Here is a 23,055-nt window from a genome sequence, read left to right on the forward strand (position 1 = left end):
GAAGGAGGCCATTCACCACTCAGCCTTGGATAGGTGGCTAGACAGGTAGCAGGTGCAGTGCCCACTGTGGCACCAGGAAGGATATAGGAGTCTGCTGGAGCAAATAGGTTGACAGCCCTATGCAGGAAGCATGCTGGACACTGTTGCTGTCACATGGGGTGGACCTCCCTTCTGGCCTGCGCAAGACAGGGCGTGGGGGGGGGGAATCTGTACCTGTGTGGTCAGAAGGAATCTCCATGGGCAGAACAGTTTTTCACAGGACAAAACAAAGATAATAGTTTGAGTTCCTCACTTGAAGTTTAATAAATTTATATAGTATGACAACACAAATGGAAATCATTAATTATGCAGCTGTTGATTAAGGGATTATTATATTAACTGAAATGTAACTGACATTAATAAGATTATGGAACTCAGAAATGCGGGGAGCCCCTTTATCTAAATTGTATTAATTGGAAGTTGATTGGCATTTGAATGATTGTGTTAATTGGGAGTTAATTGATATTGTTATAATTTGGCTATTGGGGGAATATTGGAAAACTAATAACATTTATTTGGAAAGGAATCTGTACCTGTGGGAGAGTAGCCTGTGTGGATCAAGGCAAGACATAGAGGAACAAGAAAGAGGCAGCTTCTTGGAGGACATGTAGGCCCTAGAGCTGGATGTGCATATGGTGTTTGTGGATGCTCTGCCAGCCCTCCTGCCACAGTCTTCCTCCACCTTGCTCCGGTGACGGGGAGACTGCTGTGATTGTGAGTGCTTCCCTCCTGGAGGTTGTAGTTAAAGAATGAGGTGATATTCACTAAAAAAAATTATGAAACTTTATTTCAAAAGGCTTTTTTAAAAAATAAAAAAAATTGTAAACTCAACAGAGTTTAAGAAGAACCACACATCATAAAATTATGTGTCTGGGTTGGTTTAATAAAGGAGAAGTCTGTTGATGGCTACTAGCAATGATGGCTAGCTCTGCCTCCAAAGATAGGGGCAGCAATTTTCCCAACTACCAGTTGCTGGAAAACCCAGGAGGGGAGTGCTCATGTGCTCAGGTTCTGCTTGTAAGTTTTGCACAGGCATCTGGTGGGCTACCGTGAGAACAGGATGCTGGACTAGCTGGGCTACTGACCTGATCCAGCAGGCTCTGTTTATGTTTGCCTAAACAAACAAGATTTTAGCAAGCATTAAAAAGCAAGGCAACAAAGGTGCTTGCCTGACACAAAGAAGCAAGCGAGTTGTATAGCATAGTTCCTGCCGCACTAAAAGTTTGATGTCTCACAAGCATGGGATGAACATTTTGTGGCACTGGTAAAGGTGCCAGTTCCACAGATTGCTGTGCGGTCAAGTGGGCACATATGGGTTGAGGCAATACTTCAGGTAATCTGGTCCCAAGCTATTGAAGGCTTTATAACACCTCGAATTTAAGCCCAGCAGCATACTGGCAACCCTGAGAGACAGTTGCAGCAGTTAGACATTATGGCCAGCTTCTCCAATCTGATGACTTACTTGTATTGGACTAGATTCTCTCCCCCCCCCAATCACCCTCCATCCAGTACAGAATTATAGTCCAAAACATCTGGAGGGCTCCAGTTTGGGGATGAAAGCTGCATTGTGGAATGTGCTTCCCTTCCCCTAGTTTATCCAAGTGATATGCTTTGTGTTTCCTTGATTGTTTTTGTACATGGTGATATTGATGTGATTCAGTATGATCCCATTCTCAATATGGTTTGCACCTGCAAAATGTTGGGGCAGATAGACGGCTTCATTTCCAGTTGATTCAGGTCCCATAACTGCCTGCTGAAATCCTATACCTTTTTATACCACAAATGTTCAAGTTTATTTTTTGTCCAGCCTCTGTGGCAGACAGAAGTGTCCCTCCAGATAGCAATAATGCATTGGGGAAGCTTCACACAGCAACTAATGAAGCGGAATGATGTGTGGATGGTCTAGTGGCACTGTGGTCTAAACCACTGAGCCTCTTGGGCTTGCTGATCGGAAGGTCGGCGGTTCAAATCTCCACGACGGGGTGAGCTCCTGTTGCTTGGTCCCAGCTCCTGCCAACCTAGCAGTTCGAAAGCACACCAGTGCAAGTAGATAAATACGTCTACTTGCGGCAGGAAGGTAAACAACGTTTCTGTGTGCTCTGGCACTCATCACGGTCCTCCATGCGCCAGTAGTGGTTTAGTCATGCCGGCCACATGACCTGGAAAGCTGTCTGTGAACAAACGCCGGCTCCCTTGGCCTGAAAGCGAGATGAGCACCGCAACCCCATGGTTGCCTTTGATTGGACTTAACCGTCCAAGGGTCCTTTACCTTTACCTTTTACCTAGTATCAATGCGCCCGCTAAAGCACTATTACTCTCTGCCTCTTGACCTTATGCAGGTACCATCATTGTACTCTTTTAGACACATCTGCTGAATTTTTTTCTGTTTCAGCAGGCATACATGATTTGGTTGTATCTGATTTTAATTTTTCTAAAATGTTTTATTGTTTTTAGTTTTTTTAAAACATTTAAAAAATATTTGAAAGATATTTTTTGTTTATTTTTTATTACATGTTTTAATCGCAAAAGTGTTTGCTGCCCTGGGCTCCTTTCGGAGGGGTATAAGTTTAACAAGTAAATAAATGACATGTTGCAGAATACACTCACCAAAAGTCATTGGTCAGGAGGAGGCCTTAGTTACAAAGTTCTTATAAGTGCTCTGGTTGCCTCACTTCAGAAAGGATATTGTAGAGTTGGAAAAAGTTCAGAAAAGGGCAACCAAAAAGATCCAGTAGAATGGAGTAACTTCCCTATGAAGAAATGTTGCAACATTTGGGACTTCTCTAAACTAAAAAGGCGAGTAAGAGATGACATGATAGAAGGCTATATAAAGGTTCATGGCATGAAGAAAGTGTCTAGAGAAAGGTTTTTCCCCTTTCTCAAAACACTAGGACCCATGAACAGTGTTTGTAACTCCCATTGTTCTAGGCACATTTTGCGACAGGGAATTGCATTAGAGCCGTTTCTGAGTTCTGGGCGCAGTACTGCACCTAAGATTAAAACTGCAGAGTGGAAGGAAAGGAGGACCTTTTTCTGCCTCCCCACGTCCAGCTACTCTCTGAAGACTGGGGAAGAGACCCTTTTAACAATATTAGGGGGGGTGAGCAGGGGAAGGATTAGTCCATGTGAAAAACAAACATAATATTTTAGCTGCTGTTCATTCATTTTCAGCTTTGTATTCTTGTTGTAAAGAAAAAGCGCACCTAGACATTCTGTTGTTGTTCCCATAACCTAGGTTCAAGGTGCCATTTATCTCCTAACTTTCATTGCTCAGTTTCTAACACTGCTCATGGACATCCACTGAAGCGGAATGTTGGAAGATTCAGGTTAGATAAAAGAAAGTCCTTCTCCATGCAGTGCATAGTTAAGTTATGGAACTCCCTCCCACAGGAGACAGTGGTGGTAGAAACCCAGCCAGGTGGGTCCGTGGCACCATTCACATAACAAAAACTACTATAGAGATAACAAAATTTTCAAAAGTCGGGTCTCTGGCTTGGCTTTTGAAAAACTAAGTCCACAGTACTTGCTAACTGACCTAGACCATGCCCCAGAATCTCCCATGATGCATGCCAGTTATGCAACAGAGACTGTGGAAGGGGTTCTGTCAAAGGAGAGCATTAAAAGCTCACAGATGTAGAGTGTGCATGTGTGAGTAGAAAAGTAAATTTTGTATTTCAAGATTGGCTGCTTTTTAAAAATACATAAATCTTTGGAATTCAGCCCTGTTGAATGCCTTTCATTCAGGGTGACAACTTTGACAATAAAACCAATCCTTTTGCTCCCCCCCCCCCCATCTCTGCACTGACAACCCGCTTGAAATTACTTCCTTGCAAACTCACACCACCATTGAGCTTGTATCTGTCAGAGAAACGAAAATGCTGGTTTGGGTGGTTCATGCCTGCATGGTAACAACTGGGAATGTGTGGCAATTTTGCACCTTTTGTGGCCCATCTCAGGGTAGTTAGAACCCACTGTCTGTTGCAAAAAATAAAAATGGAAACTTAGTGCATTTTTAGTTGCTTAGTTTCAGTGCATTGGCCTTGAACATTTTTTCACAGTCATGACTACAGAGTCATCCAGTTTTTAACAGTTTCACAGCCACGTGCTGTTCTTGGTAAGCTTGTGAGCAGGGCCTGAGAGCCACAACCCTCCCTTTTGTTTTCTCCAGTGTGTGCTAATCAAAGCTAACCTGCCTCTGATTATGGAGGTTCCATTCCTAGTCTTGTGGCTAATGGCGCGTCGTGGAATCTGCTTTGTTCCTGCCGGATCGACTCATGCATATGTCAATGGACATTATATATTCTTGTGGCATCTCAGTTTTTTTCGCAGTTCGTTTCCGTGCCAAACGGTCAGCATGCTCACATTTTGAAACATTTCTCTTTTTCTGGCACCAAATGGTCATTATTCTTATGATCGAAATGTGTGAGAGCCAAACGTAACGTAAGAGAGGGGCTGTAGCTCAGACCATAAGATAAGAATCCTGCTGGTTCAGGCTAAAGGTCTGTGCTGAATCCTGGAAAATATGTCTGTACACTAGACTGTGTGTACACACCATACATTTAAAAACACATGACTTTCCCCAAAGAATCCTGGGAACTGAAGTTTATCCCTCATAGAGCTACAATTCCCAGGATCCACAACAAACTAAAATTCCCAGGATTCTTTTGGGGAAGGAGGAGGCATGTGTATTAAATATAGGGTGTGCCCACAGCCTAACTGTTAATATGAACATACAGTGGTACCTCGGGTTACATACACTTCAGGTTACATACATTTCAGGTTACAGACTCCACTAACCCAGAAATATTACCTCAGGTTAAGAACTTTGCTTCAGGATGAGAACAGAAATCGTGCTCCGGCGGTGCAGCGGCAGCAGGAGGCCCCATTAGCTAAAGTGGTGCTTCAGGTTAAGAACAGTTTCAGGTTAAGAACAGACCTCCGGAACAAATTGAGTATGTGACCAGAGGTACCACTGTATAGTACACTGTGATGCTAACAGAATTTTCTGGGTCCAGAATCCTGTATGCAGATTGGGTCCTATGACCTACTCACAAAAGCAGGCGCAGACTTGCATAAAATTTGCATATGCTGTGTTGCATGCAAAGTTGTTTCCTCTTTTGCGATTGGAGTGGCATGCGGAAAAATAAATCGGTGGCTGCACATGTAATAAAATGTCTGACAGAATGCAGACAGGTGAAGCTTTCCCCCCATAATTATTTTTCCACGCTAGAAAAGGTTTAACCTGTTGAATTTATGCTTGACACGTAACTGTTAAAGGCACAAGAAATCTGCTTTCCCACAACGATGACCCTAAATTAAAGCCTGGGCTGCAATCCTGTACCCATGTACCTGCGACTAAGCCCTACTAAACACAAAGTGACGTACTTCTGAGTAGACATGTATACCATTGTACTGTAAGTTAATTATATAGTGGATTCTTAATTAATGCTTTGCCTTTAGCTCAAGCACAGCAGGAGAAATGCCTAAGCCTCTTTGTAAAGTTTTCATATTTTGCATTTTCCAGTTCTGGGACGGGCTTTTAACATCTACCTGCTCTTATTGTGCCGTGATACTTGCAGAAAATAACTTTTACGGAATACCTGATCTCAGATAACCCCCTACCCCACAGTAAAGATGCACCCTGATTACTAGGGGAAAAGGAAGGGCAAAAACTATGGAGATTCCAAAAACTGGAAAATGAGGCAGAAACAGGAAAAATGCACTAAAGGGGAGGATGAAATAGCTTTTTGGGATCCTGGGGATTACCATCATCTGGAGCACAGAGGATCTCTGACTTCACTCATTGGCTAAAAACACTGAAAGGTGAGAGCAACCAGGTTGGTGCATCTCACAAAAATTGTCTCAATGGTTGCCTTCCTTCTGGGGGGCTAGAGACTTACATTTTTAAAAATGAAAGCTCAGAGTCTGGGGCTCCTGCTGGCTGAAGGCCTGGTACATCAGTACCCCCTGTACTCTGAGCATCTGTGACATTATGTGGTCACCAAAGGCCCATCTAGTCCTGCCTCCTGTTGCTCACAGTAGCCAATCATATGATTCCAAGAAGTCCACCAAGAGGACATGAGGCTCATGGCCTACCCATGCTCTTGTTTTCCAGTGATTGGTAGACGGGCAGACTGATTTGGCCTTGGAGAAAATACAACTTAACAACTTGGGACCAGTTTACTAATGAAATTGCCTTACTCCATCTGTGCACAGTTGACTACTTAGATATGTGGATTTGGTACTTTTACAAGTGCCATATAATATCCACACTGTATCTGTAAGATCTTGGATCCTTTAGGGTGGTGTCACCAACACTTGGGAACCTATTGGCAGGCACCTATCAGGCAGGCACTTCCACTATTTCTTTTGGCGCCTGCTGAAGATATTCTTATTTAGACAAGGCTACCCAGTTGGTTACAAAGTTTGTAGGCATTTAAACTTAGTCTATTTTATTGCAGTTTTAACATTCTGTATGTTTTAAATTATGGTTGCAAACTTTTTAGTGATAACTTTATTGTTTATCTGCTTTGTAAACAATTTTGAGGGTTTTTTCTACTATCAAGCTGTATATAAATTTTATGAAATAAATAAATAGGCATAACAACTAGTAGCCATAGGTAGTCCTATCCTCTATGAATTTGTCTTTTGTCATTTTAAAGCTGTCCACATTGGCAGCCATCACTGCATCACGTGGGAGCAAGTTCTATAATTTAACAATTCTCTGTGTGAAGTGTTTCCTTTTGTCTGTCATGAATGCCCCACCATTCAGATTCATGCTGGTATTATGAAAGGGGGGCGGCGCAGAACTTCTCTATTCAGTTTCTCTGCATTTTCTAAACCTGTAAAATGTTACTTTTGGGTGGTACAGTATCTGCTTTGCTTGCAGAAGTTCCCAGGCTCAGTCCCCAATGGCATCGCCAGGTAAGGCTGGGAGAGACTTCCTCCCTAAAACCCTAGAGATTCACTGCCGGTCAGTGTAGGCAGTACTAAACTAGATGGACCCCAATGGGCTGACTCAGTGTAAGGCAACTTATTCAGTCCCTAATTTCCCTTAAACTAATTGCAGTCCTTCAACCCCTTTTATGTTTTTATTCTGGCATCTGAAATACATAAGCACAATGATAAGCTTTTATGAAGCTCAAAGACTACACAGTCCACAATGCACCGCCACTGAAATCAGGAGACATGTATGTGCAATTATGCCTGGGGCCTTTAATTGAAAATGTGTTCTCTTTGCATTCTTCTAGTTAGGTCTTTCCATTCTCCTCTCCGCACCCACCAATCTAAATGTTAAGCTTCCTCCATCTGTCTCATCTGAGTAACATAATGAAGACCAATTGAGGGGCAGAAGAGTGTGCTTTCAGAATGAATTGTCAGGTTGCTGTTATATTGGCACATGGCTGCGAAGAAACCCTCCACTGTAAAACTACTTCCCATTTCTACATGTGCTATGTCAACCTTTCCTCAACAGGGTGTCCTGTTTTGGACTACAACGCCATCAGCCCAAACCAGCATGACATTTTCATCCTTTGCCTTAATCTTGTCTTGTTTGGGGCTTCATTAAAGCTGGGGGACCACGTGTGTTGAATGCCCACAATCTGCTTTGATTTGGGGTTGTTTGTAGGAATTAACAAGGAGGTGCCACTAAGCATGTCTGCACTGTCCTTCCTTGTCCACCAAGCAACCTTCACCACTGCTCTCATTCAGGAGTGCATGACCTTTGAGTATGCATGAGTTCCAGCAGAAATTAATTTTTTTAGGAATTCATGCCTCCTTTTCTCACAATTTCAGTTCCTTTAATAAGCTATGATTCCCCTCCCCCCCACAACAATTGCAAACAACAAAATCTATCTTTTAACGTAAAAATGTTATAAAAATATTGTAACAGTCTAGATAAAGCTGTATTTCAATTGAAAACCAGTGTTAATGGTTTGCTGTGTTTGTGTATTTTTCTAACCCTATTAAAAAAACATGCAAGAAAATCATCCTTGTTTAGAGAACTGTCCCCAAACAGCATTATATGGTTTGTGCAAACCTACGAACACCTTCTAGACCTTTTGCTAATTGTCTAAATTTTTTTTTCATAAAGTAAAAGTAAAGGGACCCCTGACCATTAGGTCCAGTCGTGACCGACTCTGGGGTTGCAGCGCTCATCTCGCTTTATTGGCTGAGGGAGCCGGCGTACAGCTTCCGGGTCATGTGGCCAGCAGGACTAAGCCGCTTCTGGTGAACCAGAGCAGCACACGGAAATGCCATTTACCTTCCTGCCAGAGCGGTGCCTATTTATCTACTTGTACTTTGACGTGCTTTCGAACTGCTAGGTGGGCAGGAGCAGGGACCGAGCAACGGGAGCTCACCCTGTCACGGGGATTCGAACCGCTGACCTTCTGATCAGCAAGTCCCAGGCTCTGTGGTTTAACCCACAGTGCCGCCCGCGTCCCCATAAAAAATGTTCATACAGGGTGGTAATTAATGTTCAAGCTCATCTCAAAGGGGATGCTGATGGTTGTAGTTTATTGGGAGAAATGCCTCTTTTTGCTATGTGTGGATGCTTAGCACATACGGATGTTTTTAGATCTGCTGTCGTTGGGATCAAAAGTATTAAGCAGATGGAACAACTCCATTACAAAGAAAGATGGCCGTGTTTGGGACTTTTAGTTTAGAGAAAAGGTGAGTAAGCGGTGACATGATAGAAGTTTATAAGGAGGAAGTAGATAGAAAAGTCCCATCCCCCTTATAACATTAGAACTTGTGGATATCCAATGAAGCTGAATGTTGGGAGATTCAGGACGGATAAAAGAAAGTCCTTCACATAGTGTATATGGAACTCACTCCTGTAGGAAGCAATAATGGCCACCAACATGGATGGTTTTAAAAGGATTAGACAAGAAAATAAGGCTATTAATGATTGCTAACCATGATGGCTATGTTCTGCCTCCACAGCTGGAAGCAGTAATGCTTCTGAATACCAGTTGCTGGAAACCACTGCAGCAGAGTGCTCTCCTGCTTGAATCCTGCTTGTGGGCTTCCTATAGAGACATCTAGTTGGCTACTGTGAGAACAGGATGCTGGACTAGATGGGCTCTTGGCCCGATCCAAAAGGCTCTTAAGTTGTCTTTATAGGAAATATATGCCTGGAAAGCTTCCTTCAGAAAGAAAAAGTTGTAAAATTGAAGAGTTATTGGACTCACAAAACTTCCGGCGAGTTCCAAAGAACATCTGACCGGCCACTTTGGGAAGCTGGGAGCAGAACTAGATGGAATCACTTAGGTTCATACAGTAGAGTTTTTTGTATGTTGTGTTAAACCGATGAAGCACACTAGAGGTTCATCAATACTTCCTTTGGTGCTGCATTTCTGGGCACAGGTCTGGTTTTAAATCCCTATGTCCAAGCAGGGTATTTTTTTGTCCCTGCACTTTCCCCAGGAAAAATCCGCATTTTACCACTGAATCAGAGCAAGTGGCAATAATCAGATTTTCTGCAGTTTGCTGTTTGCTCTCATTCAGCAGTAAAATGCAGGTTTTCCTGGGGAAAGCGCCAGAACAACAACAAAACAGATGTGGAGCTTTAAAGTGCGGACCTGTGCCTGGAAAGTGTAGTGCAAAAGGAAGTCTGGATGAGCTCTAGGCCAGCCTTCCCCAGCCTGGTGTGCACCAGATGTTTTGGAGCTTTCTCTTGGGGCTGATGGGAGTTGTAGTTCTAAACATCTGGAGGGCACCAGGTTGGGGAAGGCTGGATGAGCATAGGCCCACTCACTTGTTGACAGTGCATCTCCAAGCAGGATGCTTACTGGGAAGACACTGTTTTACAGGTTTGTATAGTTGGGGTTAGATTGTCAGAATAGGATCTGGGAGACCAGGGTTCAAATCCTCACTCAGCCATGAAGCTCACTAAGTGACCTTGGGCCAGTCACTGTCTCTCGGCCTAATCTACCTCACAGGATTGCTGTGAGGAGGGAAGAACTGTATATATAAATGTTGTTTGTGTGTGTTTGTAATAAACAAATACTGTGGTACCTCGGGTTACATACGCTTCAGGTTACAGACGCTTCAGGTTACAGACTCCTCTAACCCAGAAATAGTACCTCGGGTTAAGAACTTTGCTTCAGGATGAGAACAGAAATCGTGCTCCGGCGGTGCGGTGGCAGTGGGAGGCCCCATTAGCTAAAGTGGTTCTTCAGGTTAAGAACAGTTTCAGGTTAAGAACGGACCTCCAGAACGAATTAAGTACTTAACCCAAGGTACCACTGTACATAATAAATAAAAGCAACAGTTTGAAGGGAGAAGAGCACACAAACAAAAGGAGTTGGGCCAGCCCCCTTTTGTTATGCACAGAATGTTGCATCAGCTCTGTTTCCTGCATTGTTGAAGAGGAGTTCTGTGTAGTACAGAAAACACACATTTTAACCAACATTCCTGATCAGGGAAGCAGTATAATATAGAACCACTTTGCAGAAAACTTTTTTTTTTTTTTTTTGCAGTAACTAGGGGGAACTCTGAAGCTGACCAGAATTGACACTGATCCCCTTAGCATGTATGTTGAATATGTGTGTGTGTGTGTGTGTGCGTGCGCGCATGCACTGAATTGCCTATTGGAGTAGAGAAGATAACTGTGTAATCTGAAGTGAGGCAGCTGCGTTCCCAGTGGGCTCCCTCATCTTATGCTGACTTGCAGCGGCCTCCTTGAGTGTATAGATTACTTATACTAGGGATCCCTCCTTCACCGCCTTCTTAAATGCAGCTGGTTCTGGGGTTGTGGGGGGGGAGTTGCTCTGCAGCTGTGTAGAATGGAGGGGTAAGAATTACAGAGGAGGAAAGAAGATTTTCATTTGCTCCTGAATCTGAGTAATGCGGGAAGGTTGATGCTATACTTCCATATAATTCCCCCCTATCCCCTTGATCTCTCTGTTGAACCCTTCTGTCTGACCTCCCTCTTTAAGATCTTTCCCCATGGCCTTTGGCCCCAAATGTTGGGAGTTGTATTTTTTAAAAAAAATATAGGAAGCCACTAATTATTTTTTTTGCCTTTTTAAAAAAAGAACTGCATCCTACCCCCCTCCCCACAAAAAAACCTCTCAGCGCCATGCGGGAGCAGGAGCCTGTCGCCATGACAACCCCAGAGCCCCAGTGGCTTGGTTGCTAAGCGACTAAGAGACAGGGAGGCCAGGATGGATGGAGGAAATACATCAATGCAGATGGGGGAGGCAAAAAATGATGGTTCCGCCCCTTTGAGTGACTTTGGGATGGGGAGATTTGAAGAGCATGGGGGTATCCTTACGCATCCTTCACCTCTCCCTGTATCTTTTAAGGTCTCTCTGAGACCATCTGCTTTGCATGTGGAAGTCCCCAGGTTCTGTCTCCAATGGCATCTCCAAGAAGGGCTGGGAATGTCCCATCCAAAACCCTGGAGAGCTGCTGCGAGTCAGTGTAGACAGTACTGAGTTAAATGGACTCGTGCCTGTCTCAGTATAAACACAGCTTCCTATGTTCCTAGGACAGGAATGTTGGGGTGTTGAGGCTACTTTTCCAAGCCCTCTTAGTGGGTGATGTGGTGGGTGAGGATGCCTTCTTAGAGAGGTGGGGATGGTTCCAGGAAGGACCTTTGCATGACATCAGTATCCCACCCCTTGGAATCCCCAGCAACTGGTATTCAGAGACATAGTGCTACCAGTAGAATTTATCAGTGCAGGGGACTGATTTATTTATTAAATTTATATACTGCCCTTCATCATAAGATCTCAAGGCAGTTCACAGAATAAAATTTCATCACAGAAGAACATGCTTCACTCTATGTGTGTGTGTGTGTGTGTGAGAGAGAGAGAGAGCAAGAGGTTTTTTGATATGGTCTTTTCTAGCAACTGGCGTGTTGCTAGAATAATGGTGTGCATTATGTGTTGATTTAACACTCCTCCCTTTTATGCAGAGTGGGCCAAATATTGTCTGCCAGCAGTCGGGCGCAGTAGCCCTCCAAGGGAGCCAGAAACTGCATGGTTTTGCTTACATTGTTTGAGCCTACAAAAATAGGATGCTCTTGTACCCAGCAGGCAACAGGAAGAGGCCCCTGGGCTATGTTCATGGGCTGCACTGCTTTGAACATAAGAAAAGACTGCTACATTAGGGTGTGTTGAATTGTTCAACCTTCAAATTCCAAAAATGAAGGGTGCTAAAAACTTGCAACACGACTTGGGAAGTCAAAAGATATTTTGATTAAATGAATATAATTTAGTTTTGCTTGGTAAGTAAAATGTGTGTAAAATTACATAGACATCATTTAAAATGATTGCCAAGTATTTGCAGTTATACATTCTTCTTCTTATTATTTTATTTATACCCAACATTTTCAGAAGGTAAAACTAAATTATTTGGTTTTCCAAAAGCAATTTATGTGTTTTTCATCAAGCATAGACTTAACAAGCTAAATGTTGTCCAGTCAAAAATAATAGCAGGTTTGAATTCCTCACACTCAAAAACATATTTTTTAAGACCCTTCACTGAAGAAATTTGCAAAAATTTAGTTTCACGCCCTAAAATGGCATGTCCTGCTACTGTATCAGACCAATGGCCCATCTAGTCTACCATCCTCTTCTCAGAGTGGCCAACATGATACCTGCAGGAAATCCGCAAGCAGGACCTGAGTACCAGAACACTCTCCCCTCCTGGGGTTTCTAGCAACTGGTATTTGGAAGCATATAGATTTATATATTAGTAACTTGGTTTGAATGTAGCGTTTTTATATGTAACTGTATATTTTTGTAATATTTTGTTCAAGTTGTCTGTTGTTGCTTCAGTTTTCTGTATACTGCTTAGAGATATTTTAACTATACTAAGGCATATTTTTTAATTGGCACCTGTCTCCAGAGACAATGGAGTGCACCTCTGAGGGTGAAGTCAAACTGCATTAGCAGCATTTAAGTGACCTCCCTGGGGCGCAAGCCCGGGCAATGTGTAAGGAAGTCCTGGGCTGACCGCTCTGGGCCTCTTATGTGATCCAAAGGAAAAGAGAGCAAGACATATGGTGCCAGCTTAGCTGCAGGAGTTGCTGGATGAAGGCATACAAGGCACCATCCAACTGCCACCCAAATGTGTAGATTTGTGTAGGGTTTACTTCTGAACATTTTCTTTTCCTGAAGCTATACAGTGGTACCTCAGGTTAAGTACTTAATTCGTTCCGGAGGTCTGTTCTTAACCTGAAACTGTTCTTAACCTGAAGGACCACTTTAGCTAATGGGGCCTCCTGCTGCTGCTGCGCCACTGGAGCACAATTTCTGTTCTCATCCTGAAGCAAAGTTCTTAACCCGAGGTACTATTTCTGGGTTAGCGGAGTCTATAACCTGAAGTGTATGTAACCTGAAGCCTATGTAACCCGAGGTACCACTGTACTGTAAGGCAGCAGAGGTTGAGGATCAGTGTTTTCTTTCTTCTTGACCATTGAGACTCACTCTTGGTCTCATCTGCTCAATCTGCCAGAGCCTGTCTTCACATGCAGGGGAAGTCCCTAAGGGCTTGAATCCCGTTGGCTACCCTCACATGGTTTAGCTAGCCAGTCAAACCATTCCTAGGATGTAGCCACTGTTGCATGCTGACAGCTTCTAGGAGCCACAGGTGAGAACCGAGTGCAGCGTGGAGACCAAAGGTGGTCAGACTACCCCAGAAGGAGCATGACATGTTCCTCATCAGAGGTCCTACCCCTCCACTAACACCCAATGCACCCCATTAAGTGGTATAGAAATTAAATAATCATTACTGCCTCTGACCAGTGAGGCAGAGCACAGCCATCATGACTAGTAGCCATCAATTGCTGTCTCCATTAATTTGTTCAATCTTCTCTTAAAGCCATCCAAGTTGGTGGCCATCACTACCTCCTGTGGGAGTGAGTTCATAGTGCTGCATGAAAAAGTACTTTTGCCCATCCTGAATCTTCCAACATTTGGCTTCATTGGATATTCCGGGGTTCTAGTGTTATGAGAGGGGAGGGACTTTTCTCTCTACACTTTCTCCAGGTCAGGCAGAATTTTACAAGCTTCTATCATGTCACCTCTCAGTCACCTTTTCTCTAAACTCTGGTTTAGCAGTTTGCACCGATTAGAAATAGGGGCAGTCTTGTGCTCTGTGGAGACAGTAAAATGCAGAATTGGTGCATAAGTGCTACGTATGTGTATGCTCACAAGAATGTTATTGAACACCTTTGCACTGCATCATTGTATTTGCAGTCAGCTGTCCCTCTCAGACATGTGCTTGCACATACATGAGATATTCAGTAGTACTTTACCATTGCACTGTGTGTATGATTCTCATTCATTCACATGCTCTTTCACGCTTTCTCCATGAGAGCACATGCATGTTGATCAACTGTGTGACTGACACGTTGAGAGAGGACTGGCACGTGTGAAGCGGTTGTCACAACTCAGATGTCACAGATGGTGTGTGTATTTGCATCCTTATGGCCCCCGCCACAAGGAGTTTTTGGCTGTTCACACATTCGACTGCAAGTCAACCACTGAGTGATAATGATATGTGCAAAATATACACGTGCACCTACCCAGCCGTGTGGCATATCTCAACTCTGCACTTCCTTGTCCTTCTCTTGCACATGTGCTCTCTCTCTTTCTCTCTCTCTCTCACACCCACACACACATCATTTCTCAGGGTGTTTCTGTTTCAGCTCCACACTCATAGCTTTGATGATTCAGTCTGTGAGCATTCCTTGCATAGTGCTTGAGCATTCTGAACACTGCAATGGTCTTTCTTCCTCCTTCCCTCCCTCCTTCCCTGCCTTGCACACACACACTATTTCAGCTGCATTCTCCTAACAACTGCATTGACTTTTTGGTGACACACTCGTAGCAGTCACTTTGCTTCCCACATCCCCATGCAAAGTCCTGGCGCGCACACATGCATCACCCCCACATCAACACCCCTGCATTCCCCTTCTGGGAATACTGCAATGGGGTATCTCTCTCTCTCTCTCTCTCTCTCACACACACACACACACACACACACACCACACTTTTGCATTGCACACACCAGAACATCCTTCTTCCATCCAGCCCTCCCCATCTCCTTCTGCATCAATTGGACACTCACAACTGGAGCATCCTTTTCCTTCAACACCCCCCCACCCCCGCAAAACGCAGCATCCTGGACACACACTCTCTCTCACACACACAAATCCTGCGACTGTCTCACACCCACACCGCATCCCTCACTCAGACTCCCCACATCCTTTTCTTGCACACTCCTCTCTCTCTCTCTCTCTCTCTCTCTCTCTCTCTCTCTCTCTCTCTCTCTCCTTGCTCACTGCATCAATCCTCTAATCACAGCCCTCTTTTTACCATTCTGCTTATATCCCCCCCCCTGCACATCCTCTCCTCCCTCCTTCGCCCTTTCAGTTTCCTCCCTCCGTCTAGTCGTGAGGATCAAGCCCCCACCTCCTCTCTCTGGCAGCCCCCACACTCAGCTCCCCCATCTCCACACCCCCACACCCCCATGAAGACGAAGAACAGGCTCTCTTCCATGTGTCTCTGTGTGGTAGGTGTCACCTCTTCTATCTTTATGAAACCCCCCCTCCTTCCACCAGCCCCTAAGCAAGTCAGAGCCACCCCTATCTTTAACCCCTTCTTTTCCTCCAGCCCCACAGCAACAGGTTCAGAAGAGAGAGGGAATGCATTGCGGGGTGTGTGTGTGTGCCGGGGTGTGTGTGTGTGTGACACAGATGTCTTTCTTATTCAACATGCAGGAGACTGCCAAGAGACAGATCTTTCCCCAAAATATATTTTCTCTGGTCCTTAACCTGAAAAGGTGTGTGTGTTTGTGTTTGTGTTTGTGTAGCGAGATGGTGGGTGGGTGGGTTTGTTGCTAGGCACAAATCCAAATACTGACCCCATCCCCACCCCAAATATTCAAGGCTTCATGTGCCCCCCCAAAAAACAGCAGCCCCTGACATAATTAATGGCACAATCTTCCCCATATCCCAGCCACTTTGGCCCCCTCAAATTCCAGAGTATTGCTCTGTTTGTCTCCTGACACCCAAACACCATCTGATTGCCCTCCCCATTTGTTTCCCTAAGCTCTGCTATTTCCTCCTGGGGTACACCCCCCCAAAAATAGCAAATTCTGGTCTTGTCCCCTTCCGTTTATTATAAATCCTTGGCCTTCACATCCCTCCTACACCAATATAGTACTCGCCCACTCAAGGATATTGCCAAATTCTCTGACACCCCCCCCCCCCAAATGTTGGAGGCTCCCAACATAGTGGTACAGCTCTTCCCTCTCCCCACCCCATTCAAACCATCATGACGTCTTAAAATCTCCTGCTCAGTAACAACACAATGATCTCTCTTACCCTACCCCTGGAGAAAAAGTCTGGGGAGGGGGAGAGTTACAGTGGATTTTATCCCTTCCTCTAGAATCACCTGTTTACTCTTACCATGACTGCCCCCCAACAGTAGAACACCCCCTCCCCCCCACAGGATACCTGGAAACTCTGGGACCCCCAAGCCTCCATTACACCCCAATCCTTTCACCAAAACAGCCCTCTAAACTAAATTTCCTTACAACCATAGGTATGGGATGCATCAGTTTCCCCATTGGCTCATGTACACGTCTTTTTCTGGACTAAGTCAAGGGAAACCCCTACAGTAGACATTTGGTGCAAATGCTGTGCTGTAACTCAAACCCTTTAAATTATTGTTATCTGTCTAATACGTTACATTAATATTTATTATTAATCCCCATTCATTCACAGTGTAAATGCAGTTATTCACATCCTGTTAGAAGCTCTTGGTTTTTTTATGAATATTTGCTACAAGAATCAGTTGCTTTTGGATGGTGTTAATTGGGGAGGGGTTGTCCCTTTTTCCTTGCTAGTGTTTCAGCTCTTTTTATCACCTCTCTGTTTTGCTTCCAGTGTTACTCAATTTTCTAGTCCTCATGAATGGTGCAAATGTTACAGTTATGATAGATGCTAGTGCATAGATGATATAAAGTGTCTGCTCCCCACCCTTCCCTTAGTACTTGCTCCAAAGCTAATGAATGTGAACCTTTCCTTCCAGATGTGAAAAATGTTGATTCTTTTTTTCCAGAAAAAAATTCTGAATAGTCTCAAGTGATGGATAGACTAATCACATACAAATATCAGTTTGTTTTCTATTGTCCATTCCTTACTCATTTCAGAGGATATTCAAAGTCCTCTCTCTGAACTTTCTTTTTAAAACTGCATGAGATTTTTTCAAATAAGTGGTACATGTATGCTTTTGCTTGAAAGAAAATTTTCTGAATGCCCAAATACATAACATATAATAATCATAAAAGTGTATATATACAAGTGGGGTGAGTGTGTGTGAATATTTTTTTTTTGTAGGGGTTCTGTCTTCTTATAATGGGTGCTTAATTTTTTTTGCCTTCCAGAGGAAGGGCAACTAAGTTTTTCTCATTCTAACGAGAGTTATAATAGTTTGCAATAATATGCAAATATTTTAACCCTCCTGACTGGGACATCTTTTAAAAATGCAAAAGTAATTTTTCCTCAGATGGTAGATTTTGCTTCACTTCTATAAAATGTTCAGAATGCTCCAGTGTTAAATGACATAAACCACCTTTTATCCTTCTTTTTTACATACTTGGTTTTGAAGGACACCTGATCTGCTGCTTTTCAAATCTGATGCCTCTGTGTATGTACAATCCTATCAGTATCTTGTCCTTTTTAAAGCCAGGTGAAGAACCTGTGCTCCACTCAATATTGTTGGATTCCATCAGCCCCAGTCAGCATGGCCAATGATCAGAGGTTATGGGAGTTGTAGTCCTGCAATATCTAGAGGGCCACAGATTCCCCTGCCCCAGTTTTAAAGTACTGTACACTAATGGAGGGTGTAGGGATGCGGGTGGCGCTGTGGGTAAAACCTCAGCGCCTAGGACTTGCCGATCGCATGGTCGGCGGTTCGAATCCCCGCGGCGGGGTGCGCTCCCGTCGTTCGGTCCCAGCGCCTGCCAACCTAGCAGTTCGAAAGCACCCCCGCGTGCAAGTAGATAAATAGGGACCGCTTACCAGCGGGAAGGTAAACGGCGTTCCGTGTGCTGCGCTGGCTCGCCAGATGCAGCTTGTCACGCTGGCCACGTGACCCGGAAGTGTCTGCGGACAGCGCTGGCTCCCAGCCTATAGAGTGAGATGAGCGCACAACCCTAGAGTCTGGCAAGACTGGCCCGTACAGGCAGGGGTACCTTTACCTTTACCTTTAATGGAGGGTGTGTTCCCAGTATGTTCCCAGTTCACTTGAGGAGGCTCTTCGGCCTACTGCATGATCAGGCCAGCCTGGTACCATCCAGATATTTTGTGCTACAACTCCCATCAGCCCTAACCAGCGCTACTGATGGAAGTTGTAGTCCAAAACATCTGGGTGGCACCAGGTTGAGGAAGTCTGGCCTAGTCATTAGAATTTAGACCTGTTGCATATAGTGCATGTATGAGTCTCTTTTCCTCTGGAGGGCCATTAATGTTCAGCGTTTCATGTGTATGCCCTTCCTCACACTTTCCTGCCCCTTCTTTTATTTAAGTGGCAAGGGACCTGTGGCACTCCTGATGTTGTTGGATTACAACTCCCATCAGCCCCATCCAGCATGGCCAGTTGTCAGGGATTGTGAGAATTGTAATCTGTGAACATTTGGAAGGGCACAAGCTCATCAAATCTGCATTAAGGGAGACCCGGCAGGGAGAGACTGTGTCTTCATGGGAGGGCACCCGTTTTGCAAGGTTCAGTCCCTGGCAGGATCTCCTGGTAGCACTGAGCAAAACTCATGCCTGAAATCCTGGAAAACAACTGCCTTCCAGTGTAGGCCAAACTGAGTTAGGGCCTTTGTGGGCCTGACTCATTGCAAAGTCCTCCTACGTGAGCCCAGAGTGGACTTCTGTTTTCAAATAAACATCAACACCTCCATTTTTGCTTCCAGCTCAGGATTGTTTTCCTTCCATGCAGCTTAAATGCTGTTTTATGTTCTCGCTTTAATCCCAAATCCACTAACAAGGACAACCGAGCTTAACCTGACTCTCTTGCACGGATGACGAGGCTGACCCAAACCATGACACGTGGGGGCTTGCTTATCCCCTTCCGCCATGCGGCCGTCCCCCCGTTACCTTTGGCCAGAGGGCTCGCCTCATGTCAAGTCAAGGGACTTTGACCTTAAATTATGTACAGTACTTTATTAACAGCCTACCTGAGACTTCACCAGCATGGTGCCCTTCAGATGTTTGGGACTTAAGCTCCTATCAGCTGACTGGGGCTGTTGGGAGTTGTTGTCCAAAACATCTTGAGAGCACCAGGCTGATAAAGGTCGGCCTACCTCATCAGGCTGAGCTTGAAGCCTAGTAGTTAAGGTCTCTGAACCTCATTGTGTCTCTTTTTGAGCCACTCAACAACACTTGGTGCCGGAGACCCAAATAGGCAAATGCACTCCCTTGGGGCCTAGTGTTATCATCTGTGGGGATGTGTCTTTGTGAATTCTTAGGGGGAAACCCCATAGTTCCATGGCAGAACAAGTGTTTTGCATGCAAGAGAAGACCTCAGGTTCAATCCCGGCAGCACTTCTCATTAAAAGGATCAGGTTGCAAATAATGGGAGAGTTCTTCTTTTCCAGTATGTGACTGGGAGTATGTGACTGGCCCAAGGTCACCCGGTGAGCTTCATGGCTGAGTGGGGATTGGAACACTCTAACCACAATGCCATGCTGGCTGTCTTACTGCATGAGATTCTGGGAAGCCACTACTGGTCAGAGAGCAGAGAGTACTGGGCTAGATGGATGAATTGTTTCGCCTGGTATAAGGCAGCTTCCTATAGTCTTAATTTGAATGTTTTGGGATGCTCATGCAACATGTTGACAGCTGATGGGGTTTTTGTTTTTGTTTTTCTGTGTTGCTTTGTCTTGCTTTGATATGCAGTATGCCAGTTGCTGGGGATCACAAGTGGGGAGAGTGCCGCTGTTGCCCTCAGGTCCTGCTTGCAGGCTTCCCTTTGGGGGCATCTGATTGGCCACTGTGAGACAAGGATGCTGGACTAGATGGGTCCCCCTTTGGCTCTTCTTACGTTCCTAACATGATTACTGATTAAGTTATGCTGGCTACAGTGGCTACTAGCCACGATGGCTGTGTCCTCCCTTCACTGTCGGAGGCACTACACCTTTGAATACCAGTATTTTAGGATCACAAGTGGGAAGAGTGTTGCTGTTGCACAGGTTTTGAATGAAAGCTTCCCACAGGCATCCGGTTGGCCACTGTGAGAACAGGATGCTGGATTAGTTGGACCGTTGGCCTGATCCAGCAGCTAGGCTCTTCTTATGTACTTATTGTGGGACTCTGTTTGTACATAGAAGAAAAGATCCTTTAAATCGTAATGTGTGACAGATTGTGCGTTTGATACCAGGACAGTGTACTTTGGGTCTGGTGTGTGTGTGTGTGTGTAGGAGAAACAGCTGTGTCTCTGTGGCCTACTCAGCTGGAGGAGGGGGGTGTAGCCTTCTCTCATCTATACAAGGAAAGGGCTGGGGAGAATCTCTGATTAACACCAAGGATTAATGATCTTAGCATAGCCCACGCAGACCACGTCCAGCCATTTCAGCTGCAGGGAGGAAGGACACTGGAAGGAGTGAATAGGTTGCTAATTCTCCCTTCTCCCTGCTCTTAATTTAAATACCCTGGCTGCCCAAATTCCATAGCTATGGAGCACCCTTCCCCAACTTGTTGCCCTCAAGATGTTTTGGAATTGTAGCCTGGTATACAGTTGGCAGTATTTACCCATTGATAAGCTGAAGACTCTTTGCACATTCTCAGAATCACTGTTCTCTCCTACTGCCCTGCAAGGTGCAAAGTGAATAAAACAGCAGGAAACAGAATAATAATAATAATAATAACAATAATAATAAATTTTTATTTATATCCTGCCCTCCCTGGCCAGGGCCGGGCTCATGGGGAATATAAACTACAATAAAACGTAATAGAAAAAGAAGAAAACCAGTCTGATGTGGGAGATGAAAGTTTCTGAAATATAAAGGCCAAGGCCTAATCAGGGCCTCCCTCCTTCCTCTGAAAACAGCCTGTTTATAGGGTCTGGACTCAGTTCTGTAATCATAGAAATTGTAGAGTTGAAAAGGACAACCAGGGTCGTCTAGTCCAAGCCCCTGTAATGCAATAATATTTGGCCCAAAGTGGGTTTTGATCCCATGACCTTGAGATAGGTTTGCCATGTTTCAAAAAGTAAAAACCAAGACTAAGATCCAGGACAAAGCGCCACATTTTGGAAATTCCCCCTGGACGTCAATTCCACCTTTGAAATCCTGGACGTATGGCAGCCCTACCTGAGATTAAGAGTCTCATGCTCTACTGACTGAGCATACGCTTCGGGTTTTTTAAAATCAGGATAGTAGCTGCTGTGATCCTCCTTGATTCTGCACTACAAATGGTAACTTTATGAAGTAAATCTGTGTGTGTGTGTGTGTGTGTGTGTGTGTGTGTGTGTGGAGAATCTTCTTAGAATCACCAGTGCTGAGATAAGCTCTTGAAAGCCATAGGATGCCCACTAGAGGGTGCTAATCACGCAGGATTTACCATTACTCCAGCACCACTACTCTGTTCTGATTTCTACTACATAGCGCCCCCTGGTGTATGGGATGTTCTGTGGCTTGAGAGGGCAGATTGTGTCAACCAACTGACACATGCTTAGCTACTGTTCATATGGAGCCAGGGCAATGCAGATCACATCTGAAGCCTGGGGCAGGAGTCTTGTTAGAATAAAGTTATCAACTAAAACAAAAAGGCAGCCGGTCCCTGGTGGGGCCCCCTGGCTGGCTTAGCCCTCTGAGACCGGGGCAAGTGTACCTGACTGTCCCCTACCTGGAACCCTGAACAGGTGCTGCCTGTCCATGTAGACCCAGGGGTCAGCAACCTTTTTCAGCTGTGGGCCGGTCCACCGTCCCTCAGACCATTTGGTGGATTGTATTGGGGGGGGGGAATGAACAAATTCCTATGCCCCACAAATAACCCAGAGATGCATTTTAAATAAAAGGACACGCTGATTCCTGGACCATCCGTGGGCCGGATTGAGAAGGCAATTGGGCCGCATCTGGCCTGCGGGCCTTAAGTTGCCTACCCCTGGTGTAGACAATATATATGAGTAACAATGGGCCACGTTCACACCATACATGTAAAGCACTATGATACCACTTTACATAGTCATGGCTTGCCCCAATCAATTGTGGGAGCTGCAGTTCGTTAAAGATGCTGAGAGTTGTTAGGAGACCACCACTCCTTTTGAATCCCCTCACGGAGCTACAATTCGCAGAATGGTTTAACAGTCTCTCTTCCTAGGCAACTCTGGAAATTGTAGCTCTGTGGAAACAAGGGGTCTCCTAACAACTTTCTGCACCTTTAACAAACTGCAGCTCCCAGAATTCATTGGGGGAAGCCATGACTATTTAAAGTGGTATCATAGTACTTTAAATATATGTGAATGTTTGCATGGTCTGAGACTCAGGATCAGGCAACTGCCTAGTATGTTCCTATGAAAGAAGGTCAAACTGGTTTGAGCACAGAGGGGCTGAGCTTGTAGAGGGCTCCAAGCCAACCAGAAAGCTGGCCTAGGAGACAGTTGGCACCAGTGAAATCTTTGCTGCTTTTCCAGGCCTGTAAGAACCCCTGCGAATTTGTAGTCTGATCTGTCATCACAGGAGGACAGAATCTTGTTGAAACTGGGCATCTGGTGCCCCCTGCAGGACCATTGCTAGGACATCTTGGCCAGACAGATTCATCCACACTGTTTATCAAAGCTCTTTTTGAGATGCTTCAATGACAAAGGACCACTACCAATGTCCCCTCCCAAATCACCCCACAGGCGTTCAATCAATATGTATGTCCTGCCATCACACACAGAAAGAACCCCTTTGTCTTTATATGTGACAGCTGCATCTTTTAACAATCTTCTAATTAGGGAGACATAGTCTGGCACTTTGGAGAGGCTGAAATGTATAATTCTG

At 44.8% G+C, this 23,055-nt stretch overlaps 1 protein-coding gene across 12 annotated transcripts in view; it reads left to right on the top strand.

The window, feature by feature from the left end:
• Nucleotides 1–23,055, top strand: part of DLG4 (discs large MAGUK scaffold protein 4) — a gene marked incomplete at its 5' end in the record, with an annotated part of 130,353 nt that overhangs the window by 28,929 nt on the left and 78,369 nt on the right. For 2 of the 12 annotated variants that reach the window (XM_080979687.1, XM_080979689.1), the window contains one exon: nucleotides 15,352–15,570. The exons of 8 other annotated variants lie outside the window; for them this stretch is intronic. In XM_080979687.1, the coding sequence (XP_080835813.1) occupies nucleotides 15,529–15,570 (42 nt within the window). Of the gene's footprint in view, nucleotides 1–15,346; nucleotides 15,571–23,055 lie in introns of those variants that run through there. 2 more of the 12 variants (XM_080979688.1, XM_080979676.1) reach the window with 2 other exon arrangements.

Source organism: Podarcis pityusensis (assembly GCF_964106645.2).
Source record: "Podarcis pityusensis genome assembly, chromosome: 13".
Taxonomy (NCBI): domain Eukaryota; kingdom Metazoa; phylum Chordata; class Lepidosauria; order Squamata; family Lacertidae; genus Podarcis; species Podarcis pityusensis.